Source organism: Sminthopsis crassicaudata, chromosome 5, assembly GCF_048593235.1.
Source record: "Sminthopsis crassicaudata isolate SCR6 chromosome 5, ASM4859323v1, whole genome shotgun sequence".
Classification (NCBI taxonomy): Eukaryota; Metazoa; Chordata; class Mammalia; order Dasyuromorphia; family Dasyuridae; genus Sminthopsis; species Sminthopsis crassicaudata.
The window spans coordinates 266772979-266793184 of record NC_133621.1 but is presented as its reverse complement, the minus strand read 5'-3'; the positions used below and the strand labels follow the sequence as shown (position 1 = coordinate 266793184).

General features: G+C 32.5%; 1 protein-coding gene and 1 long non-coding RNA gene across 7 annotated transcripts in view; one reads left to right on the top strand and one right to left on the bottom strand.

Moving 5' to 3' along the window:
- LOC141544580 (ankyrin repeat domain-containing protein 26-like) overlaps window positions 1-20206 on the bottom strand; it is a 132903-nt gene that overhangs the window by 18993 nt on the left and 93704 nt on the right. For 4 of the 6 annotated variants that reach the window (XM_074270951.1, XM_074270954.1, XM_074270955.1 and 1 more), the window contains 6 exons: window positions 18915-19055; window positions 16647-16729; window positions 14890-14983; window positions 2536-2778; window positions 1217-1287; window positions 592-730 (listed from right to left, as the gene is read on the bottom strand). In XM_074270951.1, coding sequence (XP_074127052.1) covers window positions 592-730; window positions 1217-1287; window positions 2536-2778; window positions 14890-14983; window positions 16647-16729; window positions 18915-19055 — 771 coding nt within the window. The remainder of the gene's footprint in view (window positions 1-591; window positions 731-1216; window positions 1288-2535; window positions 2779-14889; window positions 14984-16646; window positions 16730-18914; window positions 19056-20206) is intronic. The other 2 variants (XM_074270953.1, XM_074270956.1) reach the window with 1 other exon arrangement.
- LOC141544583 (uncharacterized) overlaps window positions 1-20206 on the top strand; it is an 82275-nt gene that overhangs the window by 24837 nt on the left and 37232 nt on the right. The window lies entirely within an intron of this gene.

The window sequence follows — 20206 nt, the reverse complement described above, 5'->3', positions numbered from 1 at the left end:
AAGAAAATTATTTTAAGATGCTAAATTATTGAACCCTTTGAAAAAGAAAAAATGTTAAATTGGTTTTCCCAATTCCATGAAAGAAAATTATTTTAAGATGCTAAATTATTGAACCCTTTGAAAAAGAAAAAATATGTTAAATTGGTTTTCCCAATTCCATTCATCCTAATCCTTTAATTGTGAAAACTACAGGATTTTTCTTCCCATCACCTTTGTGTCATTAGAATAAAAAATAATTTCAAAAAAAAAAAAAGCATAAATATGGAGATTATTTTTAAAACAATCAGATTTTGACTAAAGTGTTCCAGGTTACAAAGAGTCAAAAAGAAGATTACTAAACACCTTTTCACCATTAAATTATCATTAACTTAAAGGACTGATACTTGTGGATTTAAAAAAAAAATACAGCTTTAAAACACAGCCTTTAATCTTTTAAAAACACAAAACTTTAAAACCATTATCGAAATTTTTTTTATTATTTGGCAAAAAAAATCATCTTTTTTGAAAAATAAATCCCCCAAATAAATAAGCATGAAATTTTACATTGTCACTTTAGGATAAAGAACAAGAAGGGGGGGAAAAATCACTAACCATTCGAAAGAAGTCTTCAGTAGAACTTTCTGAAGACTCTGTATTTTCAGTAAAATATATTGATCTTCTTCTAGGAAGTACCACAGAAGTATCAACAAATTCATTATTCATTGGCTCCAGAAAGGGACGTGTAGTAAATCTGTTGAGTAAAATTTTATTCTTTAGTTTTTCATTCATTAGTCTGCAATAAGTAGCCTCTCATTACTTCTGTGAACATTTTACAACACATAAATGGGTAGTAATTTTCTTAATGTTTGGATTTTTTTTTAAATACTGTCATAATTGTGATTTTTCCTTAAAAAGTTTCTTGACTCTGAAAACAATGAGATTATGTTATAAAAGTTTTTTATAATTATATGTTATAAAAGTTTTTTTTACATAATTGAATTATTTCTAGTTGACTAGTCTTCTAGTTGACATTAATATATGTATATGTATTTATATATATTTATATATGTATAATCACCCAGTTAACCCACATTTTCCATTGAGGTCATAGATATGATCCTTAATGCTTTGTTATATTCCAAATGGAAATCTTCAAAAGCAATGTAAATTTATATGATTTTTTCTTCCTGTCTGTGTTTAGGTGTACCTGTATTCTTGAGAAAAGAATTTTCTGTACCTCTCTTGCTCTGCCTCCAACTCTTCATGTACGGTGTTTCTTTTGCGGAATTTAGCTTTCAGTTGTTGAATCTAAACCAAATGGAAAACAAAGAATAAAGTTCACAAATATGTTTGACTCCATCCTGAAAATTATAAGACTTTTGTTGTCATATTCTGTTAGCTTTCATTTTAATTTCAGACAGTGATTAAGAGGGCACTTCTAAATTGCAAAAAAGTAGATTCTAACTTTGAAATGAGTCATGATCAATATCAGCTGAATTGCATTTCAATTGGAGAAAAACAAATAAAAACAACAACAATAAAAAAACAACTCTATTTCAATTGGAGATTAGTTCACTAGTTCTCATCCTTCAGTTTTGTCTTCTTAGATTATTATAAACATATCAAATAAAATTTTGAAAAAAATTACCTCCAGACCCTTTCAAAATGTTTTCTTCCAATTCAAATTTTGGTTGAAAAACACACAAAAACTAAAACGACTCACCTTTTTTTTAAATTGAATATTGTACCAATTATTAAAAAAAACACTTGAGAGTATATATGGTTATTTTTGCTTATGATTTCAAAAATGTTATATAGGCACCTTGAGTGGTAAACAGAATAGATTTGGGAGAGAGAGTTGAAACATGAATGATTATATGAAAACTTTAAAATAAAAGTTTTGTTTATTACATAGAGCAACCATGGCTGGACATCCTTCATAGTTTCCAATATTATGCTATTTATTGTATTAATTAACAAGGGGAAATATAATTTTTCTATTAAAAATCACACTTACGTAGGAGGAAAGAACCAATAGAGGGAAGATGCTATGAGGTAGAGAGTACCTCATATGTAGTTTAGTTCAGGAAAGGATTCAGGTTCACATCACATCAGGGAAAGAGGGAACATAAAGGCAGAAACTTTATGGTGTGGAGATTGACTTGAACATAGTAGAAAAGACAGTCTGAGAAAGATTGGGTTCCTATCATAGGTATCTTAAAGATACTAACAAAGTAATCTAAGCACATTATGGTTGCCTTAACTATGGTCATAAAACTATCTGGGAAACAAAAAAACTTTGACATTTTTCTGACAAGGGAAGAGAATAATCTATTTTCAGAATTCACATCAGAAGGCAATATTTTCTTTTCCTCTTTTTCTTTTCTTTTTTTTTTTTGTTTTGTTTTGTTTTGTTTTTTAAGTTGATACCAAGCTTAAGGAGAGTAAAAGGCAGAGGGGAAAATTCTAAAGAAAAAGATTCTGAATTTAGAATAGGGGGAAATCTGCATTTACATGTTAATATTTTAAAAATATAAAAGTGATAAATTAAATAACCTTTAATAATGGATTTATTTTTTTCACTTGTTCTTCAGTCTCTTTCTTCACTTTTTCTTTAATCTTTGGTCCATATTGTATTTGTTCCATAGGTATTTCTAAATGATGCTCAAGATCCAGCCTGTCATCATTCTGTTTCAAAGTTTCTATTATTTCTTCTTGAAGATATCTATTTATAGATTCTATATGTCTATTTATTGAATTTTGTGCATCCAATTGTTGGTGAAGCTCTTCCTCATATTTCTATAAAGTATAAGTTTAGCAAAATATAGAAGTAAAAATCTTTCAACTTAAATAATAATTTAACATTAAAATTAAATTATTTTAATTGTAAGCTGTAAGAAAATGTTTCATTATTGTTATCTAACAACTATAAAATATATTTCCTAAAATGATTATTAAAGCAAATTAAGAAATTCAAAACAAAAATAGGATTGAAAGAAGAAACCACAAAATTACATTACTAGCTTTTGTATAAAGTTGGAATAATCCACATTTACTACTTTATTCTATAGTTTTTTTCTGAGTTATATGTCTTTTCTCTCCAGCTGTAAGTACAGTGAGTAGATACCAAGCCAATTCACAGAAGGTGGATATCAACAAATCCTTTTTAAGTTATCTTAGGCCTAAAGCTACATTAGATCTTAAAAGGAATCTGCAAAGAAATGTCATTCCTTTTTTATTATTCTAACAAGAAGACTGATTCTAAGGGTTATAGACTTGATTGGAAAAGCAAATAAATTTAGACTAATTAGAATGACACCAACATCAGATGTGCAACTGCAGTACCTGAGAAAATAGTTTCATCTAGAAAACTCTTGTAATAGTGCCCTATTTTATACTACATATAACATTTTTATATTAAATATCATATAGTAGTAATATCTATATCTATATCTATATCTATATCTATATCTATATCTATATCTATATCTATATCTATATCTATATCTATATCTATATCTATATCTATATCTATATCTATATCTATATCTATATCTATATCTATATGGGTTTTAGTGTGGAGCTGCCCTCTTCATTTTCCTCAAGTGGCTCAAGAATGTAAAGCAATAAACTTAGCAGGATAGCTACCTGTTTTGCTTGAGTCCCAGGGATTACAGGACTGACTGAAATATGTATACAAAAAAAGCATGACATTACTGAGTTCTAAAGAGGCCAATCTATGCATGTTAAGAAGCCAGTTCTGTTTGATAAATATTGATGAAAGCTGCAGGATAGTAAATGAATGACAGTAAAATAAAATGTTTTTAGTCACTTGTCATTTTTTAAAACATGATGGGGTGAGTGTAGCAACTCTTAAATTTACATACAAAATCCAAGATACATGTGAAAAATGCATAAGGGCATTCTCTTTGCCAAAAGGTATCTTTATTTATGAGGAGAATTTAAAGATAGAATGAAGTCCTAAAATAGGCACCAAGCGGGGTAAATCTAAATAAATTAGGGAGAGCAATAGAGTTAGTAAAAAAAAAGTTTAGTATTTGGAAGAAACCATTAAAGGAATATTCTAGGAGCCTTCAGTAGACCATTGAATGGCAGGCTAACTCCATAGAGGAATTTAGCAGTCTAACCAGAGTCAGCTATATTAAGGAGAAAGATCAGTAAAAGGAAGTTGCAAAGAGGGAGGGAGAGCCTATCTCCTAGCTGGCTTACTCCTAAAAAGGACTTAGCAGAAATCTTCATAAGTCTTGAGGGCCATGGAATGTTAAGGTATAAGACCCTTTTCTCCATGGAGTACTTTTGGGAATCTAGTCTTGATGAGGAGTAAACTGAGGGTCCAAACCGAGATGGGTCATTTTTTTTCAGGAGGTCTAATAATCTCTTTCTCCTTCCCAAAGTCCCAACAGGCGGTCCGTTAGCAAATGACTTTTGCTACTCAAGGCTGTGTAGAAACAAAGTCTTTATTTATTAGAATAGAAACACCGGAGAGTCGGTGGGCAAAATGGCTGCAAGGTACAAGGCCAGTTTGCAAAGAATAGATTTTTGGGTTCCCTTTTTTATACAAAGCATAATTATTCAAATGTATTGATCTAAGGAGGTTCAGGAGAGTGATGCAGATAAGATAAGGATTCTCTTGTAATCTTTTGAGTAGAGACAGAAGTCTCTTCCCCTGCTGTGACATTTGGTCTGTTTGAGCAGATTAGAATGGGGGGGGCTATAAAACTCCAACCAGTTCAGATAGCCCAAACTGGTTTGACCACATCAAAGTCCAAGTTCCAAATGGAGTTGGAGATCAAACAAAGAATACCAAAGGGGCTACCGCCCTCAACAGTCTGGCTCAGCTTCTCTATCCCTCCTGCTGGTGGATAGAGAGAAGTCAGGAGACATGTCTAACCTTGCTGATTACTAGTATCAGGAATCTTTGGAGGAAGGCATGATTACAGACTTCTAAGAAATGTGTCTGGAGGACATCAGCCAGACATTCTATTATCTGTTACCTGCTATCTGAATACTTTTGTACATGATGCCTTGATTACTGTTCTAATTTAGATGTATCAAGAATCTAACTGAACACTTAGGCATTTGTAACGGAATAGGTAAACTTTAGGTATATTAACCCTGATGTAATCCTGAATAGATTAAACTCTGCTGAGTCCCTCCTATCCCCTCCTTGTTTATGAATCAGGACAGGGGGCTGACACCTGTAGCTCTCCTATGAGCAGATCTGGACAATAAGCACAACTTTCAAAGAGTAAATATAAACTTGGGTTTTCTCAGGGAAGGAGGACAAGTAATACAGAAGAGTTGGGAAGATAAAAGTTATATATTGAGATATTGGGACTCTTAAAGATATTCTGGGAAAACATGATTCCCATCAGGGCTTTATCAAACTGTCTGGCAAGTTTCCATCATAGGTATCTTAAAGATACTAATTAAAGCAGTCTGGGCCCAACCAAGCTGCCTTAACTATCATAAACAAGACAGTCTGAGAATCTAAGGTCCTAAATTGAGCATTTTAACATTTCCTGAGAAGGAAAGAGTTTCAGAATTCACATGTATAGCATTACTACTATATAATACATACATAGCACCAATTTGCAAATGTTAGCTCATTTCACCACTTATATTTTTCAAAAGCTCTTTAGGTCTTTCCTCCATCTTCTGGTGATGTAAAATATCAGAGTTGGGGAAATGTTTCAATATTATCAAAATCTAGCATCTTAAAAAAAAGCAGTATCTCTACATGTATTCATTTATTTGTTATTCTTTCAGCAGGAGGAAAATCTTTCCTTCCCTAAAATAGAAAAGCAATATATGCAGAATACTATATTGGAAAGATTTTAAACCATTTATTGGTGAAATGAAATAAGAATCTTCCAAGTAGGTCAGCCCTTCCGTCTGAAACAAATTAACATAGTGTTTTCATACAATAAGTTGTTAACTCTAAAATCTATGTAAAGTAATGAAGTTTCTTACTCTTAGTAGTAATCACCCTGCAATCAAACTGTTGCTTTATTTGTTCTATATTCTTTTAAAAATCTCTTAAAGCAATGCTCTTTTCAAATTTTTGGGGGGAGCATTCTGGGAAGATGGCAAAGTAGGATGGTAAATTTCAAGGCCTAATTTACCCCACAAATAAGACAAATCTTTGCCTCAGAGCAAACATAGACTTGTGAAAACCCAAGCTGACTTGGGGACAGAACAGAATTCCTCTCTTGATACAACAGGACAAGATCTAAAGGAGGACTTTGGGCCAGGATTAACATATCAGAAGTGCAACCATCTCAAGGCTAAATACTCAGGAACATCCAGTGGGGATCCCTCAGGCTAGCAGCTTGTGTGGCTAATGTCTCAGCTGGAACTATGGTCACTTTCACCTGCCCCACTGTTTTGACCTGCCCAAATGTATTGACTCCTCTTGTGGAGTGGGGGTTGGAGTTCAGGAGTGATCCTCGAATGTTTAGGAATACAAGGCCCAGCTGTGCAGCTGAGATGCAGCCCTGGGCGAGAAGGAACCAACATCTGGTGAGTGCAGAAGCAGGTGTGTAGGGGCACTGCTGACTGTAGGCACTTGCAGGAGGGTGGAGTTCTTGATTTTAGGTTCCTGGTCAGAGTGGAGAGCTGAAGGGAAGCTTGAGGCACTATCCCCCACCCAGTGATTGGAGGTACTTAAATTAATACCTTCTATTAAAATATGTCTTATTAAAAAAAAAGACAAGAAGAAGTGGCAAAGAAGAAAAAAAAACACCATTGAAATACATTATGGGACACAGTGGATAGAGCACCAGCCTTGAATTCAGGAGGACCCAAGTTCAAATCTGGTCTCAGACACTTAACACTTCCTAGCTGTGTGACTCTGGGCAAGTCACTTAACCCCAGCCTCAGGGAAAAAAATATACATATACATATACATATATATATACATATATATATATATATATATATATATATATATATATATATATATATATATATATATATATATATATATAATGGGAACAAGGAAGACTGGAATTCATTTTTTAAATGCCTTCCTGCCTAAACAGAATTTATGGAAGAACTCAAAAAAGAATTCAAAACTCAAATGACAGGCATTGAGGAAAAACTTAAAAAAAATAAAAAATAAAAAACTGAAAAGCATCCAAGAAAAACAAGGAGATTATGAAAAAAAAACAGTTAACTGGTTAACAAAGGAGGTACATTGTCTCAAAGATTAAAGAAATTTTTTTAAAAATTATAATTGGGCAACAGGAAACCAATGAAGCTATGAGGGACTAAGAAACAGTACAACAATATAAAGTATGAGATAATAGAACACAATGAGAAACATCTCATAAGAAACATAACAACAAGATCTCATAACAACAGATCCCAAGAATAGATTAAGAAGTGAAAGTATAAAAATAATTGGACTGCCAGAAAGTTGTGATGAAAAAGAGAACCTTGACACAATATAATGCAGTAAATAATCCTAGAAAATTTTCTTGGAGTGATGAAAACATGAGGGGAAAGTAGAAATAGAAAAAAATCCACTCATCACCACCTCAAAGAAATCCTTTGTGGATAATAAGTAGGAATATAATTGCCAGTTTTTAATACTGCCAAATCAAAAAGCAAATTTTGCAAGAAATGAGAAAAAAATAACAAAAATCTGGATCAAAAATTAGAATTGTACAAAATTTAATCTATGGCTATAATAAAAGACCACAGGTACTGGAAACATATCTACAGAAAACCAAAAATACCACATCCAGCAATTTACAATTTTTTTATTTACAATTTTCAATTTAAAAAGACCCAGAATTTGAAGGAACTTGCAAATTTTCAGAACTTTTTATCAACTTCATTTGAACTTAATAGAAAATTTAACATGAAAGAGCCAATATCAAAGTGTAATTTTAAGGAAGTTGACATAGACAAACTATTTAAACATGAACAATTTGCTTATGTTTTTTTACACAGACAATGTATACTTTATTTTTAAGATTTCCATCAGTAGCTCAAAAGAAAAATTGGCAGAGTAAGGGTAAAAAGAGTAACCATATTATACAAGTGAGATGCAGAAGATGGCATTAGAGGGACAAGGGCTCATAGTTCTGAAAATCTATTCACCTAGGGAATGGATTCAATTGTTAATACTACATATATACCATGAAGGATATAGTACCTCCAAAAACTATAAGTAAATAAGCAGGGAGGAGTAGGTGAATGGGGAAGCAAAACTCCAGGAAAGAAAACAAAAAAGGAATCCCTGGGTGGGGGGAGTTAAATTATAATAAGCCAACTTATGGAGCAGAATTTAATGAAGGAATCAGCAGTGATAGGAAAGATATGTGGGTATGTGGGATATATGTGTGGGGAGATTACATATCTATATATCTATATCTATATCTATATCTATATCTATATCTATATCTATATATGTATATATAGAGAGAAATATAGAAATAAATATATCTTTTTTTAAACTATAGCTTACTTGTTGTCAGGAGAGGGATGAAAGGAAGGTATGTGTTTGTGTCTATTAGTGTGTATGTATTTGTATGATTATATCTACATATGTATAGATATAGATATAGATATAGATATAGATATAGATATAGATATAGATATATACACATATATATAGATAGATAGATATATACATATACATATATATATATATGTATCTCTCTCTCTCTCTCTCTCTCTATATATATATATATATATATATATATATAAATATATATATATATATATATAATTAACCTGTTTGGTGTTTGGTGTAGGGTTGGGACTGAAAAAAGATAAAAAAGATAAACGAGGAAAAGTCAAGTTGTTTCTGTCTGTTAATAATTCTTTTCAGGGACATTTTTCATCTTTAGGATTATAGAAGCAGAGTGTCATAAGCTCTGTGGTTCTGAGAGCCTCTGTAAATACTGCCCCTAAATGTTTCAACACTCTGAAAAAAAGTTCTTTGAAACCATCTATTTCTCTTTGGGATCTCTCTGTTAGATTTTTTTTCTTTCTGTCAAAGTTAACTTTGTGTCTTTATTACTTTCATTCATGAAAAAAAAATGTCTAATATTTTTGCCACCTGTGAATGCTTTCAAATACTTGAAAAAGTCTATTTAATAGAATATAATCACACACACACAAACACAATAGATTCTTTTTATATGAATTCTATTATGTAAAAGAAGACATTTTTCTAATAGAGAAACCTTTATAGAAAATCTTTGGAGACCAGAATTTTCTGGGAGATGTAAAGTCCTTAAGTGATGAAGTCCTGGGCAGCTAGTTGTGGTAACAGAGAAGTTTGAAGCTAAAATTGTAATATTCATTGAATGTTAGGGAAGATCATTGATGGAGGTCTTTGCAAACTTGAATTTACTGTATTCAATCAGGAAGCCAAGTTATGATGTCAAACCCTCAAGGTTAAATTTCCCCTATAAAAGATGCTCTCGTGGTGTAGAGTTTCTTTCCCTAAATTCTTTTCTGTTAGCCTGCCATGCTTCACCTCATGGTATCTTTCTTTTCAAACCTCACTCATGCATGCTTCATGGAATCTTTCTCCTTCTCATAGGATGCTAAATCCCTTCTGGGGACACTGAATTGCTTCCATTTGAATTGCCTTAAGAAGATTCTGGGAATCACCTAGAAGGATAAAATACCCTACACTGAGGTCCTTTCTCAAAATAACCTGCCAAGCATTCTAACTCTCCTGTAGAAAGCAGAACTCCTTTGGGATGGCTACATTGCTTGAATGCCAAATGAATGCTTACAAAAATTTTTATTTCATGGAGAACTCACATAGGAGAAGTGCTCACAAGGTAGACAGAAATATCAATATAAGAACACTCTTAAGGTGTCTCTTAAGGACTTTAAAATTGATTGTATGACATGGGAGAGACTGGCACAGAACTGCACAGCAAGGCATGCCCTCATCAGTGAAGGTGCTATGTTTTATGAACAAAGTTGAATTGCATTAGCCCAGAAAACACGGGAGATGCACAAAGGTAGAGATGCCACCCCAAATATTCACAGGGAATATTTGTATCTAAATTGTGGCAGAGTATTCTAAGTTTGTATTTGTCTGATCAGCCACAGACAGACACACTGTACCTTGACTCTTAACATAGTGATGCAGTCTGGGTACTTTTTGAAAATGAAGGACAATACATACTTACATACTTCCTCTAACAAGGGTATAACCCTTTCCCTAACCACTTTCAGTCTCCTAAACTCTTCTGTGGATTTAGCCTGCCAGCCAATCGATTCTCACCTCATAGTATATTCCCATTGCCCTGGTAAATTAAAATTCTACAGGAACTTGTCTTTTTCATTGTTCATTGTTCAAACCCCTTTCCTTGCTAACTATAATATTCTATCTACTGCACTCCTGATCCCATTTCCTGAATATTTTCCACACTTCTCATATCTATTTTACTTCATTTGGTATCTTGCCACAACAATTTCTGCATTCATACATTCTATTTTACTTTTGCCTGTGGCATATGTGGAGCAGACCATTCTAGTTAGTTTTTAATTTTTGTATCATCACCCACTTTAGTACTTTATGATATACTGTACAGAGACATATCTATGATGATAAACTGGACAGGGACATAACAAGCACATATTAAGTATTTTGTAATATTAGATTTGGGAACGATGACTTGATTAGACATTAATAAGAAGAGATTAAAAGATGAGGAAATAAAATACTTTTACATAGTCCCGTTTTAGAAAAAAAGAAGTTGAATAAACCAACAATGGACTCCCCAAGGAAAAATCTCTAGGTCCAGATGGATTTACAAGTAAATTCTACCAAACATTTCAAGAACAATTAATTCCAATACTCCACAAACTATGTGGGAAAATAGGGAAAGTAAGAGTTCTATCACTTTCTTGCCATGACACAAATATGTTACTGAAATCTAAAGTGAGAAGAACCAAAGCAGAAAAAGAAAATTACAGAAGTTTCCCTAATAAATGTTGAAGCAAAAAGATTAATAGAACTTATCATCAGGATAATACACTATCACCAACTGGGCTTTATACCAGAAAGGCTGAGCTGGTTCTGTACTAGGAAAATTACCAGCATAATTGATCTTATTGATGGTTATCTCAATAGATGTTAAAAAACAAAAACAAACAAAAAAACCTTGAGCAAAGTACACCACCCATCCCTATGTGGAGAGCAGAAAAATAAATGGAGTTTTCTTTAAAATGGTTAAATCAGTTAAAGTATTAGATATAATTCAACAAGGTAGAAGCATTCCCAATAAGATCAGTGGTGAAATGAGGTTGCCCATTTTCATCATTATTATTAATATTGTGTTAGAAATGTTAGCTTTAACAGTAAGAAAAGAAATTGAAGGAATTAGAGTAGTTCACAAGGAAACAAAATCATCAGTCTTTGCAGATAATATGATGGTACATTTAGAGAATCCTAGAAAATCAACTAAAAAACCACTAGGAACAATTAACAATTTTAGCAAAGTTGCAGGGTATAAAATAAACCCCTATAAATCATCAGCACTTTTGTATGTCACCAACAAAGCCCAACAGCAAGAGATAGACAGATTTTATATACAAAATGTTTGGGAGCAAAGTAAGCCAGGACACAATTACAAAATACATTTCATGCAAATAAAACTAGATCTAAACAACCGAAAAATATTAAGTGCTCATGAGTAGGCCAATCTAATATCATAAAAATGACAATTCTGCTTAAAATAATTTACTTAGACAGTCTCATACACACTGCCTAGAAATTATACAGCTAGAAAAATAAAAACATAACTTACCTGGTAGAACAAAACATCAAGAATTTCAAAGAACATAGTGAAAGTGAAAAAAAATGCAAAGAAATGTGGCCTTGCTGTATCAATCACACCTAAAACTATGTTTTAAAGCAGTAATCTTCAAAATCATCTACTACAGGCTAAGCAATAGAGTAGTAGATCAGAGTAAGAGGTTAAATTCACAAGACAAAATAGTCAGTGATTAAGAACACACTATTTGACACAAATTGCTGGCAAAATTGGAAATTAATATGGCAGAACCTAGGTTTTCACCAATATTTAACACTCTATATCAAGGAATCTGAAATGTATTCATGATTTAGATAAAAAGGGTGATAATATAAGCAAATGAGGAGAATAGGGAATAGTCAGCTCTGTGGAGAAAGATGGACAAAGAGAAGTGGAGAACACATTTTGAAACGCAAATTGGATAATTTTGATTATGTTAAGTTTTTTTAAAATCTGCACAACCTTGATAAATGTGGAAATATGTAGAGAAGAATTGTACATGCTTGCATATATTGGAATACTTGCTGTCTAAGTTAGCTAATGAAGAAAGGGAGGGAGAAAAATTTGAACACAAGGTTTTTTATGAGCGAATGTTGGAACCTATCTTTGCATATTTTAATTTTTCTCCAGTTGCATTGTATACAGCTTTTTTTACATTTGTTTTTAATATTTTTGAGTTCAAGGTTCTCTCGATTATCCCCACTTACAATAAAGAAACCACATGTGTATTTATGCAAAACCTTTCCATAAGATTCAGGTTGTGGAAAAAAAAAACATAGATCTCCCACCCTAATGAAAATAAAAATCCTCAAGAAAAATATAGTTACAAAAAGAGAGAGAGATAAAGAGAGTAATAAAGAATGCTTCAATATATAAATAGACTCCATCAGTTCCTTCTCTGAGTATGGATAAGAGTTTGATCATAAGTCCTTCAGGGAAGATGTGGATGATTGTACCACTGAGGAAAATAACATTATCATTAGTTGATCATCCTAGAATATTTACATATAGTATTAATTTGCATACTTTGATTTTGTTCATGGTGAACTTTCCAGGATTGTTTTTTTTTTTATTTGTTTTTTTGTTCGTTTGTTTTGTTTTGTTTTGTTTTGTTTTTTGTTTTTTTTTTTTCCTGAGAGCATCCTGCTCATCATTTTCTAGAGAATATTATTTCATCATAGAAGCTTGCTTCAATTTTTTCCAATTGCTGTTTCTATTTTCTCCCATTTATTTACGTTTAATTTATTTACCTTAGCCTTTACCATGTCCCTCATCAAAAGCATCCTGCTACTGACCATTCCCTCCCCCAACATGCCTTCTCTTTTATCATCCTCCCCCTTTCCCATATCCCATTTTCCCTTCTATTTTCCTGTAGGGTAAAATAGATTTCTATACTCTTATTGATATGTTATTTCCTATTTGAATGAATTCTGATGGAAGTAAGGTTCACTCACTCACCTTTTCTTCCCTCACCTCCCTTTCACTATAAAAGCTTTTACTTGGTTCCTTTTTATGGCAGATAATTGGCAGCATTCCATTTCTCCATTCCCTTTTCTCCCTCTACATTTATCATTTTTTCAAAAAGATAGTATCCCTTAGTTTTCAACTCACATCCATATTTTCTGTCTGTATATGCTCTTTGTAACTGCCATAATAATGAGAATAATCTATAGGACTCCCACCCTGGTATCACAGACCTTTTGTACTGAGCTTGCTTCTAAGTTGGATTTGGCTGGAAAATGTTCTACTTTTTGGGTGGTCTAATCCTTTAAGATTTGTTTACAGTCATTATTCAAAGGAGTTTGGAAAAGTCTGGGGAAGCGATTGGACAAATTCCTGCCTTTATTCTGCCATTAAAAAAAAGAAAATAATGTTTTTTCCACACACAAAGCCAATGTAGCCAAGTTTAGGAGGCAAAAAAAGCTGAGAAACAATTTTTCTATCCAGTGTTTTTGATAAAAGCTTCATTTCTAAAATATATAGAGATGAATTCAAATTTATAAGGATATAAAGCATTCCCCAATTGATAAATGATCAAAGGATATGAACAATTTTCAGTTGAACAAATACAAGCCATTTCTAATCATATAAAAAAATGCTGTATTTCACTACTGATTAGAGAAATACAATTAAGGCAATGCTGATGTATCATTTCATAGTGCTTGGTTAAGATTGATTAAGATGTCAGGAAAAGATGATAAATGATGAAGAGGATGTGGGAAAACTAGAATACTATTGCATTGTTTGTGGGGTTTTGAAATGATCTGACCATTCTTGAGAGTAATTTGTAACGATGCCCAAAGAATGATCAAACTCTAAATTCCCTTTTATTCAGCAGTGTCTCTGCTGGGATCTGTAGCCCAAAGAGATCATAAAAGAGGGGAAAGGATCTGCTTGTGCAAAAAAAAATGGTAGCAGCCCTTTTTCTAATTTTGTAGAAACTAGAAATTGGGTAGATGCCCATCATTTGGGGAATGGGTGAATAAATTATGCTATATGAATATAATGGAGTATTATTCTATAAATAAATAATGAACAGGTTGATTTTAGAAAAGCCTGGAAAGATTTATATGAACAGATGTTGAGTGAAGCAAGAACCCCCCAGGGAAAATTGTACACACTAACAAGAAAATTATATGATGATCAACTGTGATGGACTAGGTTCTTTTTAACAATGAAGAGATTCAAGAAATTGTCAATAGGCTTGTGATGGAAAGTGATATACAAGCACAAAAAGAAAACTGTGGACACTGAATGTAGATGAAACCGTAATATTTTCACCTCTTTTTGGTTGATTTTTATTATTTCTCATATTTTTCCCTTTTGATTTGATTTACTTGCTTAACATGAAGACTATGGAAATATGTTTACAAAGATTGCATGTGTTTCACTTATATTGGATTGCTTGATGTATTAGAGGAGAGGAGGAAGAAAAATGTAGAAGATTATGCAAAGGTGAAAAAGCTATTAAAGGAAAAAAAAGAACAATAGGAAACTCTATTTCCCTCAACTTAGAATTGTTGAAGCAGTGTAATCTACCACTTAAAGAAATTATTTTTCAAATGAGAAAAATTAAATCCCAGAGCTGACTTACGATAAGAAATTCCAAAAACTGTTTGGGAAGTTTTCCAGTTTTGTTCATTTGCTGCTTTATTGCATCTTCAAATGTGGCACTTTTCATTTTAAGCCTATAAAAAAGTTAATATATTGTCAACAATTCAAAGCTTTGAAGAACTTTTTTATAGTTAATTGAATTTAACAGTTTCTTATAAGTTTCAGTGCCTTACTTGCAAAGACTGGAAGTTAGATTTAAAGAGAAAAGTAAAAAAAAAAAATTGGCTTCTAAAATATTTCATTTTATTCCAATGAGAACATCATGCACAGGTAAATAAATGAATACAGGATACTGGGAATAAATATAAAGTAATTGAAGAAAGGAATTAAAAAAAGAACACACAGAAAGTCTTATGGGAGACTTATGGGCTTTTTTTGGGTTGAGCTTTTTGACTGGGTGAGCTAGAGATTTCAAGAGGTGTATGTAAATTCCACATTATGGATTATGCAAAGGCATAGGGATCAAAAACAGATACTATTTCGAATCTGGGACACAGTTATGAGGAAAACTTTTAAGAAATCCTTCTAAGATACTTATATTTGCATATAATTACTCCTATCTCCTATCATACAATGATATTATCTAGACAAGTATATCTTTTTTTTTTTTTTTTTTTTTTTTTTAGGATAACTCTCAAACAAACATGATCATGATCTGAAATCGTGTGATTGGGAGTAGTGATTTCCTTGTTGTAGGTAGATATTGTCCACCTATTCAAACTTGCAAGCTTATGCCTTCCAAAGTGTCCTACCAGCACTGAGAGGTTCAGATTTTGACTCAGAGTCACAGACTCAAGGTTTGAACTCTTCTCACTTGACTTAGTTCGCTTACGATTGTTTCTAGAGATCAAAAAGTCGGCCAATTTTCTTTCTTTTTTTTTTTAAAGAAAATCTGTGTTTTGATAATTCTTCAGAAAGAGTTTAACATAAGTATATGCTATATTAGCAACTGGATATGAAAAAAAAAGCTAATTATATAATTCTGGGGAAAAATCCTCATAAGACACAATTAGTCAAGATGCTTTTTGAAGGGACATTTTGTTGGGGGGGTGTAATAAGGGGTGTAATATTTTGACTGAAATAGGGAAATCTTCATGAAGAAACTGCTTCTCTCAGTGTGTACCTGTGGCAGTTCTTCAATGTATACTTTGAGAGTATTTTGTGGGAAACAAAGTGACTGGCCCATGATACACAGCAAATAAGAAGTCAGATATTCAAACCTAACAAAAATTTCCATGATTTGGAAGCAGGTTGTGGATACATTAGATTACACTGCTTCAAGCCTAGATCTTGATGGGAAAAATAATTATTTTCTAGCAGTAATTTATATGGCTTATCCATTGAAATTCTGCTGATGATTTCCATTATGGTTAAAGTGCAACACTTGAATAAAGTGCCAAGATGAACACCAGTATTTTTTGGAACATGTCATCCAATCTACTTTCCTACATTTCTCATCCCGAAAACTCTCAGGACCAAAGTGTCAGTTACTTTATAAAAGGTACATTTTACTTGAAGTCCAAGATACTTTTGATATTTATATTCCCAGTGCTGAGTACAATTTATTTATTTATTCATCTCAAAATAAATTCTACTTAAGCAGATTATTCCTCTTTTCCATTAGAAAAAAGTAGATTTGCATTATGTTCTATTACAAATATATTTTGTCAATTTATTATTTTGATTTGCTCTGCAACGAGACATAACACTAAATTATAAAAATGCTTTGACTCTTACTTTTGTAAAGAATCTTTCCTCTCCTTAAGATACTGAAGATACTCCTTAAAATTCTGCTTATCCTCCTCTCGAGATTTCTGGAACTATAAAAATCCCAAACAAAATGTTTCAAAATTTTCAACTTTAAAAATTAAATCACAATCTTATCCTTAACTCTGAATTAGTGATGCCTGTACATAAGTATTAAAATTTGACAAAATTTTACTAGTCCATCAAGCAGTAGCCCATTGCATAGACACAAAGTTATGTATTCTTATATTCCAAGTGTGACTATATTTAATCCACTTTTTGGCATATACACCCAATATGTAAAATGCACTAAAATGTAGCACAGGGCACTTCATAAATATAGATCACAGCCATCTAGAATAGAAACCCTAAAGAGTTGTCTGAGGTAAATGACCTTAAGAAAGTTTTTAAGGGTCTTCTAGCTAGACAATTACAGAGAATGAATTTTCTAATTTTCTCAGTTCCAAACCAATACACTACACCAGAGATGTCTTGTGTAAAATGATCAAGGTTATGCTTGTTGATTATAAAGCTACATAGTGAAATTGCTGCTCAAAGGACAAATACATGTTTTAGAGAAAAATAATCTTTGGAAAAGTAACTTTCTGATGTAGATTTTTGACAAATTATATTTATGCAATTATCTAAAATATGTTATTAAATTGAGCTATTTGGCAATTGCTCTTTCACCAGAGGTGCTAACTTAGAAATTTTGTGATGGCTATTTTTTTTTCATGTTGGGAAGAAGATTAGATTAAGTGTCACCTGATCTAAGGTAAAAGCACAGTGATCTTTCTTTCTGCCTCTCTGTCTGCCTCCCTCTCTCCTGCCCTCCATTCCTCCTTCTCCCCCTCCACCTTCTCTTTCTCTCTCTCTCTCTCTCTGTGTCCTTCACTCTTGCTCTCTTAAATAAATGCTTACTTTACTTATAACACAAGTCCTTTGGTGCTTGTTTCCATGATACCTTGTATTGTAATGAAATTTTCCCTATTTTGCATTGCCTTCTCAGTGAAACTGCAAATTCTTCAAAGACAAGAGAGCATGGCTTTCCCATATTCTTGTGAACCTAATCAGATCCAGTCATAGTATAATTCACAGAACTGACATTCATTAATTAAAGAAAAAAGAAACACAAATTTTACCCAGTTCTAATATAGCTTAGTTACTACCCTAATCAGGGAAAGAAGAAAGGGAAGAAAAGGTGCCAGTTTGCTCTGAATGCATTTTACTGAGTTCATTCATATAGACACAGATTGATGGCTTCCCTGTGATTCCTTATCAAGTTCAGTGCACATCTAGCTCCTTGATGTCAGTTCTCAACACAAAGGCTTTTTAAAAAGTTAATATTTGCATCAATATGGTCCAAACAGAATGGGAGGGAAATAAAGGGAATTGAGTGATAGAGGAAAAAATTGATTTGGGAAACAAAATTTATTCCATTCCAATGTTGATTTCTGAAAACCAGAAATATATCTCTAGAATACAAATACGAATGAATAAGTTTTGAAAAAAAAGAAACTAGCAATAAACCAGTTCTTAGTAAAAACCGTTATACTGAAGTTAAGCAAGTAAGGGAACTGGTTCACAACATTCAGAGATGTTACTCAAAATATAAGAGACAATGATTACTTTTATATATAACTGAAAATATTGACTTTTATGTTTCTGGAGCAGAGAAACAAGCATTCCCTAAGTATCTACTATGCATCAGGCACTGTGCTAAGAGCTTTAGAATTCTTTTCTCATTGGATTCTCACAACTATTCTGGGAGGTAGATGCTATGATTATACACATTGTACAGTTAAAGAAGCTAAGAAAGATAAAGTAACTTCCCTATATTGTCTGAGGCCACTTTTGAACCTAGATCTTTCCAACTTTAGATGCAAAGTTCTATTCATATTTCCACCAAGTAGCCTGTGTGTGTGTGTGTGTGTGTGTGTGTGTGTATAGATCCACTTATCTATACACACACACAAACATACATACATAAGAACATAGTTAAAGTATGATATACTTAATACTCAGGAAAAAAAAACACACCATATCATTCCTTCTGTAAGGATATTATGATTAAATATAATTATCCCAATATAAAATGATATTAAGGGGTACAAAAGGTAGGTGTTATAGATCTCGTTCTGTTAGTTTAAATGACAGGCACAATTATCAAAAAATGTATTATACTATTGGTTAAAAAAAGTATTATAGTGAAAACGTTCCATTAATCAATGACAAATTATGGATTTTTTGCATACATACTTTATGCATGTCTTCATCAATCTTTTCCTGTAGTTTTTGCTTCAAGAATAAAAATCTTTGATGTGACTGAATCTCTTCTAAAGACGTGAGTTGGTTTTTTTGGGAATCTGCAATTTTTTCTCGTAGCTTTCTTGTTGTATCCTGATAGAAATATGTATGTAGAATTTCTATTACTGATTTTATATAGCACCATTAGCTTCTATGAAATAAATATGCTTTTACTTGCCTGAATATATTTATGATTATCATAGCATGGTTTTAGGAAAAGTCTTAGGGACTTTTAATGCAATCACCTCATTTTGCAGTTTGAGGAAAGTTAAGACCCAAAGAGGTTAAGTAAGCTGTCATAAAAATAGTCATCAAGAAAAGGATTGGAACTTGGTTCGTAGAACAAAAAATTATTTTCCCTATATCACACATCTTTCATTCAAGCATGGGCCAAATGTTATCCTCTTCCTTGCTCATCACAAACCATTACTTTCATTCTGTCTTCAGAAATAAAACACCTCCAAAGCCATGTAGGAGATAAACTTTTTCATGTGCAATTCACATGGAACGTGGGGGAATGGTAAAGGTAGACTATATAATTTCTTATATCTGATAGAAACATTAGGTTTTTTACTTTCTATTTTTCAGAAAAAGTGCTTTGCACCTGCCCTTATATGAATAGGAACATTTATGAGAAGAAGATGAATTTTCTTTCCTCTCATAGTTTCCCCTGGAGAAAGTTTTTAAGGGTCTTCTAGCTAGTAAATTACAGAGAATGAATTTTCTAATTTTCTCAGTTCCAAACCAATACACTACACCAGAGATTTCTTGTGTAAAATGATCAAGGTTATGCTTGTTGATTATAAAGCTACATAGTGAAATTGCTGCTCAAAGGACAAATACATGTTTTAGAGAAAAATAATCTTTGGAAAAGTAACTTTCTGATGTAGATTTTTGACAAATTATATTTATGCAATTATCTAAAATATGTTATTAAATTGAGCTATTTGGCAATTGCTCTTTCACCAGAGGTGCTAACTTAGAAATTTTGTGATGGCTATTTTTTTTTCATGTTGGGAAAAAGACTAGATTAAGTGTCACCTGATCTAAGGTAAAAGCACAGTGATCTTTCTTTCTGCCTCTCTGTCTGCCTCCCTCTCTCCTGCCCTCCATTCTTCCTTCTCCCCCTCCACCTTCTCTTTCTCTCTCTCTCTCTCTCTGTGTCCTTCACTCTTGCTCTCTTAAATAAATGCTTACTTTACTTATAACACAAGTCCTTTGGTGCTTGTTTCCATGATACCTTG